This window comes from Heloderma suspectum, chromosome 2 (assembly GCF_057233095.1).
Source record: "Heloderma suspectum isolate Gila_16-S chromosome 2, 16-S_ref, whole genome shotgun sequence".
NCBI classification, from domain to species: Eukaryota; Metazoa; Chordata; class Lepidosauria; order Squamata; family Helodermatidae; genus Heloderma; species Heloderma suspectum.
Window position 1 is genome coordinate 136,203,197 of NC_139459.1, and position 17,238 is coordinate 136,220,434.

General features: G+C 40.7%; 1 protein-coding gene across 7 annotated transcripts in view; it reads right to left on the reverse strand.

The window, feature by feature from the left end:
• RNF38 (ring finger protein 38) overlaps positions 1 to 17,238 on the reverse strand; it is a 117,131-nt gene that overhangs the window by 38,717 nt on the left and 61,176 nt on the right. For 6 of the 7 annotated variants that reach the window (XR_014787854.1, XM_084834892.1, XM_084834891.1 and 3 more), the window contains exon 2: positions 15,167 to 15,237. Coding sequence is in view for 6 of the 7 variants with exons in the window: in XM_084834892.1 (XP_084691018.1) it covers positions 15,167 to 15,237 (71 nt within the window). In the remaining variant the exon portion in view is untranslated. The other variant, XM_084834893.1, reaches the window with a different exon arrangement.

The following is a 17,238-nucleotide window of genomic DNA, read 5'->3' on the forward strand; positions in this document are numbered from 1 at the left end:
AAGATGTACGTGAACTGCACATATTTGGCCTATGTACAGGTTGTTCTGAATGATGTTTTTCATAGATAAAGAGACCACAATCTAGTAAATGGCAGTTTTAAAAAATGGATTAACAAAACAAACTACCACCTTTAGATGCAGTTTTCAACATGTTCTTCACTACTGCTGTATCCAATGGCTGTGCAAGTGGAAAGCTGATCATGCAATCAATCTTCCCCCTCGCATCCCCACTGCAACCCCCTGAAAAGCCTCTCTGGAAGTGCACGGTATCCTATGTCTACAGTTCAACAAGTCTGCCCTCACCTAGATGGAAGACTGGCTGGAAACCCCAAATATGTAGCTCTGAGGCTACTGCATGTGTTACATTGTTCCAGCATAGATGCAATGACACACATTCTTCTGCAGAGAAGTGCTTTCTATGTAGGAAAAATGTAACATATGACATGATCCAGAATATTTTGAAGGAATGGCAGAACACAAATATTATAAAATATAAAGAAGGGTTCATAGATGTACTATGGAAATATGTAATTATGTGAAGATTGTTAAAACTGTACAACTCATATCACTATTATTCTCAAAAGAGCGGCAAACATGAGAACACACACACATACAAGCTAGTGTTCAAGACAAGACCCCCAAGTCTAACCTGCAGGAAGTGCTACCTAATCTAGTCAGGACTAATTTCTCAAAAGTGATCTAATTTTTATACAAGTATGCAAGGTGTCGTCAGGAAAACTGGCAAGTATGCAATTAAAGAAATTGTATAGCTTTTCCACAATCCATGTAGACACTGTCATACAATTCCTTGCTCTCCTCTCACACCAACCTTTCTTTCCATTCTTCACTGAATACTTTTTTCCTCTCCCTTCCAATGTTTTCTCTCTGTCCACTCCACCTATTTCAGAAGAACAACATATAAATGCTTTTTGTACTTGGACTAAAATGGCTACTAAAAAAACCCAGAAGTACAAATTAACAAATATGATGGCTTATTAAATTCCAAGTTCTTCACAAAGATGTCTCATTGTAATTAATTGTTTATGTACTTATCCTCAAAGCCCTCAAGAATAGCAGCCATAGCTTTGGGGGCAAAGAGAATGGGGAGTTATCATAGTAATTAAAAGAAAACATAGAAAATTCACTGAGATATCACACACATTCCAATGAAGGATATCCCTCCAGCACGGGCAAGAACCCATATGGAATAATATTAGGAAAAATGTTTTGCAACTACACTGTAAGCATAATTCAGCGTCACTGAAGAAAATCACTGGAGTGTGATTCAGTAAGAAACCCATGTCAGCTTACTTTTAAGTGGCCACTGTGGGCGGATTTTTCTTGCCCCCTTTAAGGAAATTTCTTTTAGTACCATCATTAGCTATATTACTTAGTTTGGACAATTTATAACAAAAACTGTTTCAAGAAGACAAAAGGATGGTGAGCGGTTAACATCTAAGCAGTTAGAAGCCTCTGGCTTAACCATTAGACATCTCCTTGCTTCTTCCATTCCTCCCTTTCCCCTCCTTCAAAATTTAGATTGTAGGTTCCACAGGGTAGTGACCATTTTTTGCTCATACACTCTGTAAAGCACCATGGACACGGAACGTACAATATAAAATACATGAAAATAAGACAAGGGCATGGGGATGCATGTGTCTGTCTATTTCTGATTCTCCACAAAGACATAACCAACAATGATCTCCCAACACATTTCTATTGCCAGTCAGAAGGGCGGAAAGTAATTCACATAAATACCCCTCCCCGTGGCTATATGGCATCATTCCTTCTCATAGGTCCTTCTTCCTCAAAATGGAATTCTGCATACAGCAGCATGTCCCACTTGTGTTATTGTTTTCTATTGTTTATTTGCTTATACAGATATCCCCGCTGCAGACCTTTCCTTGTGTATCTCAACACTGGGTGGGAAAACACCACTGAGAGATTAAGGGCAATTCACAGGCAGCCCATCCCAGATGGGACCATCTCCCAAAAGATTGGACCACGACTCCCAGTCAGCCTTGAGGAAATTCATTATATGTAGGAAAGGAAGGGAAGAGGCTGAGGAAAGGAAAGCAGAAGAGGCCGAGGGGGAGGGGGATACCTGAAGGGAAATTTTTCCTGCCTGGGGGTGAGGGCTACCACTTGTACCAGGAGGCCCATGTTTTCCACACCACACATCCCTGCAATGGCTTCTGAGATAATCACTGTGATTCCATCCACCCATCACCTGGCATGGCGTGAGCAGCAAGCACTGCCTTCTGGGCCGTTGCCCTGTTACAACAGCATGTACAACAAGGAGAAAGGACCCAGCCATGCCACCTCGCTCAATGAGCACCCAACTACACCACCTCCTATGACCTCAGAGCCTTTTCCTTGCTCGGCTGCCGGCAACATCCATGAAGCCCACCACCTCTGCCACTCTCTATGATGCTCTGGCCCCACCCCCTCCCAAAGAAAGCCCTTCATCTACTGTTCAGCCCACAGGGAAACAGTGATGTCACCTCAATGGATTTCCTGGCTTATGAATCATGGTTACCAAGCCAGCCAGACTGCCCACAAACCCTCAGGCTCTGCTTCCTTTTTTCCTTCCAGGCACCCCCACTCCTCTCCTCCCTCCACTCCAGCAACCAGAGGACTCTTCCTTTGTTCAGTTACAAAGTGGGCTCAGTTACACGGAGACCACCATGTATGAGATGACATACAGGGTAACAGCACGCATATGCTCAAGAAAGTTGACTTTTGTTAAAAACAACAACACCCTTTTCATGTGTAGAGAATGGCCCTCCCTTCAGAGCCTTTTTCCTTTAATAGGGCGGAGCCAAGACTAGTTTTAATTTCAATTTGTAGCTGTAGCTTCCTCCATTCCCTAATATTGATGATTTTTTACACTTACCCTCTCCTCAGCTGTACGCAACAGACACCCAGTAGCCCCTTCCAAACAGAACCTCTATGATGCTAGCAGTTTATCTTGCTTTGAGCAAGAGATGATGGAGACGAACAGCAAGGGAGGCCTGTTTCCTTCAGGCCCTGCTTGTAATCATACAAGTGTTAGCTGATTGGTCGCTATTGGAAACCGAATATCCGAGTATATGGCCTTTTTGGCAAGGAGGGTATACCCTTTTGTAACAGAGCAATACTTACAGCCAGAGTGTAGTCCTTGCTACTTATGCCATACTAGGAGACGTTTGGAAGCTGGGCGAAGGGAACATTAACACTGCCTTGCTTAGTTCATCTCAAAAACCACATTTTTAAAAATAAGACTACAGAACAGTAAAATTTTCAGCAGCCTTCATATTAAATAGGAATTTTAAATATACATGAGGAGATGCTGATAGTACAACTTTGAGACTAAGATACTGACAGTGTAATCCTATGAACTTCTACTAGGAAGTAAGTCACATGGAGTTCAATCGGACTTACTCCCGGGTAAGTGTGCATAGAATTACAGCCTAAGGCTATCAGAATGTGGTTTAATATAGTGAATTAAGGGAAGAAATATCACACACTGTCAAAGCTCAATAGACCATTCTGTTTTTCTTAAAGAGTTATAAGAACATACTTATGTGCAGGGGCATACATTTAACTATAAGAGGAATTTTAGTTCTTGAGGCCACACCTAAGTCCAGTGAGGAACTTGTATGAATAAATAATTTTAAACAGATGGTTTCTTTAAAAGATCTTTACCCATTCATCTACCAACTGCATCTCTTTTTAAGAACTAAAGGTATTATGGATGTTTTCAACCAAGATTTTATGGCACCACCACCCTGCCTCATTCACAGAATTTTACAGGAGGTCCAGACTACAACATCTTCCACTTGTAACTTTTCCATATTTCCCCATTGCTTCTTCAGTATTTTTTCTTACCATGGAAAATCCATTAAGACAGACAGAATAGCTGCACAATGCCTTCTAATTAGTAATGTTAGAAACCGTCCGTCTGGAAGCACCCTCTGAATGGAACATTGCCAAATCACCATTTTCAGTGTAGTCCAAGCTATATTTACTTCAATGTAGTCCCAGCCATATTTGCAGCACAATCTGATTACAAAATCAGAATCCTGTTCTTCACTGAATAGTACGTAAGCCATCATCTTGTTCTTCACTGAAGCAACTTCAGCTGATTAATACTTGCAAATAAAATGGGCAGTACATAGATGGCACTTCAAAAATAGGCTGTTGTTCCTCTGGAATGTCAACACTACAGCTCACTCACTGCTGTGTTGACTTGACATCTTCCTTTGATGTTACACATTTTTTATTGCTCAACACAGCAGGGTGGGTGGTGGGCAAACCTCTGGAAAATACAGTGTTTTATCTTCCACTCCAGAATCACTTTGAAATATGGATATTCAGACTTTGGGAGAAGTATTATGATGATTATATTTTAGATTTGGATTGATATAACAAGGAATTTTAAATGGCTACCTTAAAAGGGTGATAATGAAATCCAGAATTGTGTGCTAACAGCAGCATACAGCCATTTCTTCAGATTAAAAGACTGACTGAAACAAACTGTGATGGACAAACCTTTAATAATAGTAATAAAAAAGTAAATGCATTTTTATACACCAGCTATCTAGAAATTAAAATGGGTCCAACACAGCAATTACAGCATGCTGAATTAAGCACATTCCAGGAAAATGCAAATGTAGCCCACAAAGACTCTCTCATACTTATTGTTCCTTCATACCCCAGAACATCCTACAAGCCTGTTTAGGCAACTGACCCATAAATATATAGCTAACACAGGATAACCTGTGTAATAATGGGTCAGAAGAGGAGCCTATCACCCATCTGCCTTTAGTAATTAATATCCTCACTTAGAAGGACCAGCTACAAACCTAACTTTCCCATGGGCTAGACCCAAATTAGCAATGGACGTACCATACTTTGAATGGCTATGACTCCCAAAGCAAAATCCCATCTAAAAAAAAAAAAGGTATTGGAGAGATGATTGTCCTCTGAGGGATGAGACCATCACAAATCACCCATCTGGGGAAGATGCTGTAGGTCATAAATCTAATAGTTGCAAGTACATGAGCCATCATTTAATCTAATAATAAAGTTTTAAGTCTGGCTGCAAAACTATCAACAATCCATGAGACTGAGTAGAGAAGTTAGATGTATTTCTTCCCTTTTTAAATTGCCTCTTCTATTGAGGTTTTCCTGTGCTTTACCAGTTAAAATACTTTGGGGAAAAGGAGTTAAATGCTCTCAGACTGCTGTTACTCTACAAAATCAAATATAACCTCACATACCTAGGTATTGTTACTGATTGCAGTTTGAAAAGTCACACATATAAAAAAGAGTGGAGGGAGATGCTACCCCTGTGCCCCTGGGAAGCATGCAAGATTTGGTGGGAAAGGGGGCAAACTTCCTCAGATGAGCTGTTCAGCTTTTGTCACAAATTCAGCTTGTAGGTTATTTACTGTCCAATCCTAGAAGTGGCCATATTGGTGCAAAACTGCAAATATAGCAAGGGAGGAGATGGGAGTTCTCTGGGAAGTAGCACAAAAACAGGCAGCTGTGTCCCAGACACAGAACTGTGCTTCAGCAGCAGCAACAGCACATACTGATTAAGTGCACTACTTTGATCCATAGGATTGGCATATCCACGCTGAGGCAGATATACATTTATATTGGGAAGACATTAAATTATGCTCAATGAAAGGTATGACATATGTTTGTTGTCTGAGAGCACCACTACAATTTTAAATAGCGGGCCACATCCTTAGAACAAATATCCTTCTCTCTGACACAAACAATTTCCATGTACATCATCAGCAACAGCTTGATTTGGAAGTGTGCAGACCAAGTCCAAGACCAGAAGAGAAGGACGTTTGTTTCTACTTGATACTTACACCCACTAAGCCAGCACCAATCACTTACATGCCCAGTTTTAGGGCTACCTGTCTGTTTTTCCAGATACTTTGGTTGCTTTATTTGCCTCCAGACTGCATTTTTTTAAGCTCGGCCTCAAGACCAATCAGCGGTTTTCATACTGAAATGAATAAATGCCAATGAGTAGTGGCTGAGTTTTTCCCCTCCAAGAGGGGAAAGCAATGCAAATATATGATTAATGGAGGCAAGACTGCTGACAGAACAAAAGCAGTGAAGGGCAACAAACAAGGGAGCAGATGGAAAGAAGGAAATTCCCCAATTTGACCTACAGGCTTGAGGTTTCCCTCAAAGCAGTCAATTTCCCCCTTGAATTCAACAGAAAGAAACTTTATATAGTTTGTCTAGGTCAAAAGACGGAGCACTCAAACATTGCAAAGATTAAACCCATTCAATATATTTCTGAACTTAATCTAAAAACAACTTTAGGATCATTTATCTTGTATCTTTCACTGGGCTGAACAATTCTGACACACACACACACACACACGCATATATGCTTTTGCCTCACTGATTCATGCAATGCACTGGACCATCAAAATATTCAGTTATACTTCCACTAAAAGGTTGAAAGCTGGAAGTTGGTCCACAAGTAGTCCAAGATTGCATTAGTAATTATTGTAGGTCTGAAAAAATGGGACATTTTATGTAACTGTTGAAACATGCAACACAAAGCATACCTCATAACAGCAGCCAGCACTAGAGCAAAGCGCAAGCCAAAAATACCAGGGTAGCAGCCCAGCTTTTGCTGGCAGCTGTAACAGAACATGGCATTATCTAATGCTGCTGCCAGTCACCATGGGAACTACAAGCAGCTATATTAGTTCAGGTAGAAAGAAGTTGTAGTGGATAGCATACAAGGGGGAAGACCAGAAGCTGATCTGATCAGAGCAGACATTGCAGAACTGTAACAGTAGTATGAGAAATCCAGGAAAGATTTCCCCTCAGTTAAATACCAGCCTAGTACATTTGTGTGTTTGTTCCTTGTGACTTTAAAAAAGTAATTAATTCATTCAGAAATATTTAGGGCTCCTCCACATATTGGAGGTTTACCAGACAAAGGCATATGTGTATCCACACACACACACTGTGGGTTTCCCATAGGCATCTGGTTGGCCACTGTAGGAACAGAGTGCTGGCCCCGACAGGCCTTTCATCTAGTCCAGCAAGGCTCTTATGTTCTTATCTCTCCAGCAAGTACTTTCATTGTGAAGGAACTACTGTTTACCAGCACTCCAAAGTATTAGCCCAGATTGCTGGCAATCCCCAATTCTTGCTCCATCAAGTACAAATCCTGGGACAAAAATATTTTACTGTCATAGCACTAGTATCACAAGCATCTACTGATTGATGCATGTAACATTCATGTGAGGGGCATCAAACTCTTGTGTTTTTCTCATTTCCAATGCTGCACCATTATAAAATTAAAAACAAACAAACAAACAAAAACATTCTATCCCTCTGCCACACATACACAACCGAAGGCTAACTCTGGCCCCTGCCTTTACAGGAAGATGGGGATTTTGCTGAATTTGGCTAACGTTAGTGAAAATGTGATGAATAACCCGCACACAGAATAAAGGCCTTAATTTTGAATGGCCCTACAATGTCATAAGCTATTTGAAAACCAAAGCTTTGCTTGCTACCTATGAAATGCAAGAGTGATAAAAAGGATTTAGGTGGCAAAGAAGAGAAGCTAATAATAAATATTGTCCTCAAATTCTCTGTATCTGCTATATATCCTGAGGGAAAGATAAATAATACCTTCTCCCAAGAGAACAGACCCAAAGAAATTATGTAGCTGATCACAAAACAGTGCCGAAAGAAAGAGAGCCTTGCTTCTTCGTTTTAAAGCACATTTTCTACTACAGCAAGATATCTGACAGAACCAAAACTTGCTCCAAAGGCATGTAGCAAGAAACAGCTTGACATACATGGAAAAATATATAGAATCTGATTATATGCATTAGGTGGTTGAGTAAAACAGTGGAGAAAGAAGTTTTTTGATGTAAAGTTTTGTCTGTGGCTTTCAGATTATACTTAGTTTTTAGAGACCACTTTATACACTGACATGTCTGCTAAGGAATCCTTAGCACAGCAAATTTTCTGGGGCATACTCAACTGACATGAAGCACTGGCAAATCTTTCAGCCATTAATGACACCCAGCATGTATTGGGAGTATGACCTAACATGCCCCTCACTGCCCTGCTGGTAGATGTTGCTGGGGAAAATGGTGGGCAGATAAACTGTCTTTCAGATAAGCTTGTCATCCATTTCTGTATGGATGATCTTGCTGAGTAGCCCCTGATAAGCTTCTAGGGTTTCCTAGAACATCATCTGAGAGCTAATGGGTAGGGAACCACTGATTTTGTCCCACCTAGATTCAGTGCCGAGATGGCCTTCCACTCCAACTTCACTCATCCGGTCAGGCTCTACTTCGCGTGAAGCGAGAACTGTTGCAGTTAGAAGTATGACTTTTATGTCAACTGCCTCAGTGCTATGGAGAGATCTGCCCCACACTGCCTGCCCAAGATGTATGGACCTTTTTCCTTATTGGCCTTCAGAAAATGCTGTAAGGCACATTCTTTGTCTGGCTTTTGACTTGCTCAATTATTCTGTTGGATATTTTCTCAGCTGCTGTCTTATTCTGTATTGTTATTCCCCCTCCCCTCCCCACCCACCGTCCCAGCCCCTTTTCTTCCTCCCTGACCCTCTTCTGAGGTTGCTGTTGTGGCCTCAGAAGGGAAGGTACCATGGAACTTTCCACTGCAGTAAGGGGTGGGATGGGGGAATCTCTGCTCATATTTTCCCATCCCAAGGTCATAGCTGTGTCTACAGCTTCGCAGGGGGGGGGGGGGGAGAATCCACAATATTCTATGGCACCTCCCAGGGGCCATAGGATTGCTCTGTAAAATGTTTATAAAAATAAAAATGAAGCGTAACTATCTTATCGTAGAATAGTTTAAGCAGTGACGACACATCCTCTTTCAGGTGGGATACACACACATACAACTGCAGTTCTGCTTAATGTAAAAAACAAAAAAAATGTCACTAGCCTTATAAAAATTATTTTGTATCTTTTCTCACCGCAGGGGAACATTACTAAAGAGTATTTTTGCAATTTCTTTGCCTTCTAGAAAGCAATGAAATCTGGTTCTTTGACACAGAAATGTCATTTAATTTTTAAAAGATAGGTACAACAGTATTTTCATTTACAGGACCCAAGTTATTTTATGGGGCAATAATAGTTCAGCTCTATACTGTACTGAAATGTCAGAACACTTAAGTCAAGTGAAGATACACAGTGCCGAAAGCTACTGTTGTTAGAAGAGAAAAGCTAATTTCCCAAGCCTTCTCTCATAGGCACTCAAGTATTCTGCCTTTCCCTTACAAGATTTGAAGGGGGTACATTAAAAACAATCCCTCCACACACAAAAGCAAAACATCCATTTGTAAATTTTCCTCTTTATCACATTCTGTAGTTTTAGGAATCAAACAAGATCAGAAGAATGCAACAAACAATCCTGACTGATTACTAGAAGCTGAATTGTAAGATCTCCTAAATCACACTAACTGCTCTTCACTGTTCAATGTCAAATAAGTGAATCAAATCCGCACGTTTTAAGTACCAAAAATCTTTAGACAGTGCTATTGTTATTTCAGCTTTTAGGCAGTACTCCACTCCTTCGGAATATCAGAGAAAAATCCTAAACGCTTAGACTAGAAATCCATATATACATCAATATTCTAATAGCTTGTTTGAAATACTCTTCATCACTAAGCCAAAATAAAATAAAGACAGTTGTTATGATGGAACTAGGGTTAATTTAACATGCAACAAATCTCAACACATTGAAAGAAAGAAGACCTCAGAAAACCATACATATTTTCTTGAGAAATACTAATACCTTCAATAAATTCTATGTTACAAGAAGCTCTATAATCTTATCAACTGAAAAGCCCAGAATGTGGGCTGGTTCAAACATCATACTAAATCATAGTTCTTGAAAAGAACAAGCTGCATGATTTCAAGTTGTCTTGTTCCAAATAAACCATAGTTAATATGGAGAGAGCCAGTGTGGTGTAGTGGCTATAGTGTTGGACTGGGAGGCGGGAGATCCGGGTTCTAGTCCCCACTCAGCCATGGAAGCTCACTGGGTGACTTTGGGCCAGTCACAGACTCTCAGCCCAACCCACCTCACAGGGCTGTTGTTGTGAGGATAAAATGGAGGAGGATTATGTACATCTCCTTGGGTTCCTTAAGGAGGAAAAAAGGCAGGATATAAATGTAATTAACAACAACAACAACAACAAGTAAACCACAGTTTGTCAGTCTGGGTAACACAAGCAGCTGTGGTTAAGCAAAAACAGCTGCAGAGCAGGAGAAAAGAAAGGGTAGCATGCAAGCCCAAGGCACATTGCAGGTTATTCTTGTTCCGCTAAACTATGGTTTAGCATGTTGCTCAAATGCAGCCTTACTGTAAAGGTACAAAAATAAAGTTAGCTGGAGTATGTAGGATGTTCAGATCACAGCACCAGAATTGTCTTAGAAATGGAGTGAAGATGGTGCCTTAGAATCAAAGCTTAAATCAAATATTACAAAGCAAAGTTGGAAAGATGAGTTACTGCTAGGCAACACAGAACAAGCTACTTCACAGGGGGAAAGAGTATTTTGCGGAGGAGTTCTATAGCACAATAAGGAAACAGTATAAATTAAACTGTTGTAATGTTATTGTACTGCCTTTAAAATTCAGATAAGTTTGTGCCGCTCTAGTCCTTCAGCTCTGGTGCTATATAATTCAGATAGCATGCCGCAGTGCTTCTCAAGCCTGGAAATATATTCATATGCATTCACTTAAAATTCTAAAAATCACAATATACATCTTTTCACTGCTTTCCAGGGCTACTCTGTGCCGCATCATCTTTTAAATTTAACTATCTCTGGTTTCTCTCTAAGTCGCGTTAAAACGGCAGCCCCTATATACCAATTCATACGGGCATGGCTACTAATAGAATTACAGGATTTTGAAATATTGGAAATTCTCATTATATATAAGGTAAGCACCTCCTTAACAAGGAACTAACTTCCTGTGGAAAAACCAGGAAGTGAAGCATTCATCAAAGATGATCAGTGACAGAACATGGGATGAGGATAGGCACAATTTACCAGCTCCTCATACATTACGTTCAGAGAAATCACTCTGTGGAGGAAGTGTGTGTGTGGCTCCTACAAACAGCGAAGAACTAATGCCTGAATGTAAAACAGCATTAGTCAAAACAAGTGAGAGGGGAACTACACACTGAAAAATGCTTAAAATAATACATTAATTTTTACATCTAAAATCTTTATCACATTAAGAAACTGAATACTCAGAAGTGAGCTTTTCTTTCACCTATTTTACTTAACACACCCAAGTTAAGATAAATTGTACCTAAGAGTTCAGCTTGAAAGTATACATAAGCTATTTTTGTCTTGGAGAGTCATTGGTACTCCTAAGAGATTCTCAGGAGCACCATTGATGTTGTAGACTGGTATTCTCCCCTGAGGCCACACATGAAAAACCAGACTCTGGATTCCTGCTGATCTCAGGCAGCTGTCCTTTAAATGTGTATTCATTCATGCTCGGCTTATCATAAATGAGCTGCATGCTGGTCACAGAGTCCGTTCCACTTGGCTCCTCTCACTACTGCAAGCAACTAAACAAGCCAGAAATGGTTTGTTTGGCATGTCACCCATCCCAGGGATCCTGGGCTTTTACAAGCCATGGTTTGTAAACCAAGAACAAACCTTCCTTTATGATCTTGGCTTTTAAAGGGAGAAAAAAGCCAGGATCTCCAGTTCAGATAACACACTAAACATACCATTTCTGGTTTGTTTAGCTGCTCCCACTAGCAAAAGGAGCTAAGCGGGATTGAATGGTAAGCCATTTTTTGTGAGTTTCGCTGCTTGTGCTAGTGGGAGGAGTCAAGCAGGAGCGAAGGGGATTACACAGAATTCTGGCTTATGGTTCCATGCAAATATGGCCACTGTCTAAATGACCCAGCCAGATGGACAGGGCCAATCATGCAGATCTTTCCTACTGAATCAGCAATGTGTGTGTACACACAGACACACACACCCCACACACTCCACCATCGCCCATTAACAAAAATCAAGCAACTGAAGCGGAAGTATGAGACAGCTTGTTATTTGCATCTCTTATTCCCTGGTTTTCGGAAGAAATGGAAGCAGTGACAGATTTTACTTTCCTGGGCTCCAAGATCACCGCAGACGGTGACTGTAGCCATGAAATTAAAAGACGCTTGCTCCTTGGGAGGAAAGCTATGGCAAACCTAGACAGCATAGTAAGAAGCAGAGACATCACCTTGCCGACAAAGGTCCGTCTAATCAAAGCTATGGTTTTCCCAGTAGTAATGTATGGCTGTGAGAGCTGGACTATATGGAAGGCTGAGCGCCGAAGAATTGATGCTTTCGAACTGTGGTGCTGGAGAAGACTCTTACGAGTCCCCTGGACTGCAAGGAGGTCAAATCAGTCCATCCTAAAGGAAATCAACCCTGAGTGCTCATTGGAAGGACAGATACTGAAGCTGAAGCTCAAATATTTTGGCCACCTAATGCGAAGAGAAAACTCTCTGGAAAAGACCCTGATGCTGGGAAAGACTGAAGGCAAAAGGAGAACGGGATGGCAGAGGATGAGATGGCTAGACAGTATCACCGATGCAATGAATATGAACTTGAGCACACTCCGGGAGAGAGCACAGGACAGGAAGGCCTGGCGTGCTATGGTCCATGGGGTCACGAAGAGTCGGACACGACTGAACGACTGAACAACAACAACAAATTCCCTGGTTTAGAGGAAAACAATTCCACACTGATATGAGAAGCTATTTCAAAATAGATGACCAAGGCTTGCAGACCCTATTCATTCCTCATTCTATACCCCGGTCAAACATTGATCCGTTTCCACACATCGTGTGCTAAGTGTGAAAAGGCTATATGCACTACCTTCCCACAAACAACACAAGCCCACTATCATTAATGGAGGACCAATGTTACTTTGTCTACTCTCTTAAAACAAAAGCTGGTGAAATAGTGCATATCAGCATATTTGATAATCAAGCACAAAAATGGAGCAAACTCAGAAGTATCACTGCTCTCAAGTAATAAGCCATAGTTATTAAGCATTTATATTTATATTATTCAGGAGTGCTTTACAGCCATCTTTTTCATCCTCCCAGCCATCTTATGAGCTATTTTCCTCATTTTACAGCTGGGAAACTGAGAAAGCAATTTGCTCCACAGCCACCCCCATCCATTGCTGAGCTCTAAATTCAGGTTTAAGCCCAGGTCCAGCTGAGTCACTAAATTCCTGGGACTATAGTGACCAATTTTTTAACCAGTGATTTCACAATTTCTGGATCCCCTTCCCCTCTCTAACCTGATGTGCTTCCACCTTCCCTGTCCTTCAGAAGAGCTGAGAAAAAACAAATGCAGCTAATGTTTCCTCTTAAAAGTCTGTAGCTCAGGAGGCAGGAACAAGTACATTCTCCCTCTCCCAAGAAAGGCTGGGTGGCAGAGGTGCACAGAATCTTCTTAATAGCCCGAAAGGGGGGGGGGGGGCTCTCAGCTTCATCATGTGCTGTACAGATAATCCAAGGAGAGGACTGAAAGCAAGTTCTTTCCATGTGTTCTAGCCTGAAAAGCCCAAAGTGAGAACTGGAGCAAGAAGCCTCTTGCCCCAGGCCCTAATGAGGGAACAAAACAAAACAAAAGACCACACACATACATGATCTTTCCTTCCTCTTACCGGCCATGATGAGTAACATAGAGGCATGGCATTTTCTCCTGGGATGGACCTATTAAATAGTCTGTGAAGGTTTCCCCCTTCTTTCCTGTGAAGATCAGGAAGCCATGGAAATTATTCCTATTGTGTGAGTAGTATGCATGAGGGGATAAAGGCCTACTTAATATATGTAGTCAACCCATGTGGGTGGCTGCTTGTAATTTGTGTGTGAGAGAGAAGCTCCACATTGCATTATTAGCAGTTTAGCCTCACCACTTCCCACATAATCTGGGCCATAGCTGGTATGTTGCACTGACATAGTTAAAACCCACACAAGCCATACGGGATTCAACTTAAGCAACTGCTTATCACACGGAGTTTCATCGATGAGGGTGCACTACAATCACCCACTCATGTGATTAGTATGTTTGAAGTTGGCCAAAAGTAAGTTTAGGGAGAAAAGGAAAGAAGACCCTGGGTTACCATTCCATGCAAATGTGGCCAGTGTTCCACCAGGCCAAGTCCCTGGTGAAGTGCAACGGGAAGTAGATAGGCGTGTGTACTGAATTCCAAAATCTGCACTACGAAAAAAAGAATTCTGTGACCTTTATAATGTCCATAATTTCTCTGAATAATTCTGATACTGTTTTGCATAATTTATTTTGCTAGTTATGGGGAGGGGCAAGGAGCTGTATAGGATACTGATGCCTATTCCCAACCACTGGATAGTTTGGTCATTGTCCTCTTTGGCTTCTGAGATCTCAGTAGGCCTTAAATACATACTTCCAAGCATATTTTCATAGCCATAATAGCGTCTTCAAAATGAGTAATTCTCAGGACACTGAATTTTATGCCCATCCTGCACATTTTCAGCCATCCTACCACATAAGAGTATATACAAGCTTGTGGTCACTTGCCAGTTTAGACACCACTACTGAAAACGGACATCATTAAAAGCTTTGAAACATCTTAACATGCACACAACCTGGGAGAAGAATATTGCTGCATACAAATTAAGCCTTTTCATTTTACCCTGGCATAAACTTCTTCAACTGTTTGAAGCTCTAAACCATCAAATTACTTGATGTTAAAATCTTGCTATGTGAACATTTAGCTCCACTCCTGAATCACAGGGAAAAAGCAGAAGTGGAGCACTTTTTTTCCAGCACTCCCTCATACTTTACAAGTCAAAGGTAACCAAATGGTACCACTGTACTTTGGGGGAGGAAGAAAATGATTCCTTTGTATACAAGCCATCATCCATCATCATCCTGTCTCTCTGTGTGCGTGCGCGCGTGTGTGTGCGTGTGTGTCTACACCAATATGTTCTTCTTAGAAAAAAGATCAACAGTTTCAAACACAGAAATGCATCTTGAACAGCAGAATCAATATTAAACAATCAGTTAAACAGGATTTGCTGTTGCAGAAAACTGGCACTTTAATACCTGAAGGCAACTCATTTATTTATTTCGGTTACCTTGTCACTGTCATCAGTACAGATGTGGTCTTGATGGATCAACTGGCACTGGAAGGAAGCACCAACGCCCCCTGCAAAGAAAGTGAGAAGCAAATTAATATGTCTGAAAATACAAACAATACAACCAAACCTTACAAACATAGCTCTTGTCTAAGTATGATTCTGGGAGAGGAAGTAGACATTTCTTCACAAAGTGCCAAAACATTTTCTCCAATTTAACCATTTGCACTTGTTAGTTCCAGCAAGATATAGAAACGTACATCAAGAGATACTGTAGAGCAGCAATTACAGTACTGAGTTGTGGGAAACCCAGATTCAAAACCTTGTTCAGCAGTGAAAGCTTACTGCATGAGTTCAGGCAAAGGTCTGTCTCCACACATCCACACGCACTCCCAGGTTGCCAAGCTAAAGCACAAGTATGAGTTTCTTAGAAGAAGGATGTAATACAAATGTTAACAAATAAACAGAAAGACATGCCTCTTCTGAGCTTCTCCAACTGCTTTGAATGTTTTAACATGGACAATAGAAAATTACTTAGCATAGATAGCGCCAAAGACAAAGTAGCTGAACAACATTTAATGTGTGCTTTTCTTCTCTCTCTCTCTCTCTCTCTCTCTCTCTCTCTCTCTCTCTGTGTGTGTGTGTGTGTATATATGAAAGATAGAAACAGTAACAGAGTATTCAAAAATATATATTTAAGCTTAACGCTTTGGCTTCCGCCCTCATCAGTAGCTGTGCTGTTAAATGGATGCCAGAACTGGCAGTTTGGAATGCCTGGAGATGAAAGTTCCTTAGGAGAAAAAACAGAGGTGTGATTGGTGTAATGCTTACAAATTGTCCTCCAAATTAAGGCCACTTGGACTAAGAGTTCTTAATCTATAAATCCAGAAATGTTCCCTTTTGTCAAGCATGTCATTGTCTTTCATTTGTTCTCTTGGAAGCAACTGTAAATCCGAGAGACTATGTGAAGGTGAGTTGAAATACCTTGCAACAGGCTGCTCCAGGTTTTTTTGGTAAGAATTGAAGATTTGTGGTTACGGAATCTTGTTCTTATGTTCATTGTAGTTTCCCCTATATATTGCATATGACATGCATTGTTTTTACCATTCAATTAAATAATCCACATTAGTAGAAGTGCATGTTAATGACTGCCTAATGCAATAAGGTGTGTGTGTGGATATCTATCTATCTATGCACATTTATTGTGGAGTAGACTTGTGGGGGGGGGGGGTTAGTATACTTTCTGACATGACTAAGCTGGCAATATGCAACTACACTTTTACATAAAATCAGCCCAGAGAGGTGACCAAAGAGCCACACTGAAAACACATCATGTGCTAGAGGGCCAGAATAGGCTGTTATTTACATCTTTTTGGTTATTCATGTCAGGTTAGGCATACAATAGAGATCAAAAGTGCGGAAATAGGACTATTAAAGATTGTAAACAGAAGAATGTTAGAATACTAAACACAAAACTTTGATACCTAAATATACTACTCTCTTCTCTGCATTGCTTGTGCAGAATGTCAGTCAGTTCTGAAACTCCATATTTTTGTTCACACCTTGAAGGCACACATCCACTCACTCAGCTACAGAACATCAAACCAAAAAACCATAAACATGAAGACAACTGTAGAAACATTAGAGGAGTGTCTACAACTTATAGGCAGCCAATCAATGGTATGACATCTTTATACAGAATTAGTTCTCTAAACGTTTCAATATAACAATGTTATCTAAGATAAAGTATTTGTATTTTCATATTCACAGGCACACACTGTCATCAAGTGTTTGTATCCATTCTGGTTCCCCCAAACACTACAGATGAAACCAAGTGAAAGGCCTACCTAATATCAAAATGCTGGAAGTGCAAAGTTCCAAATCAAGTCACTCTTTTCACTTTGAATACTTGTATCTGAAAAGGGTTCTCTGTAACTTGAAATCTTGCACTCCCAGCTCACTGACCATTAGACAGGCTGGAAAAGTATTGCCTCAGTTGCTCTGAATTTTTGCCTCCTTCAACTGCATTTAATTTCAGGTATTTAAAAAAAAATTCAGCCAAACTGTTAAAG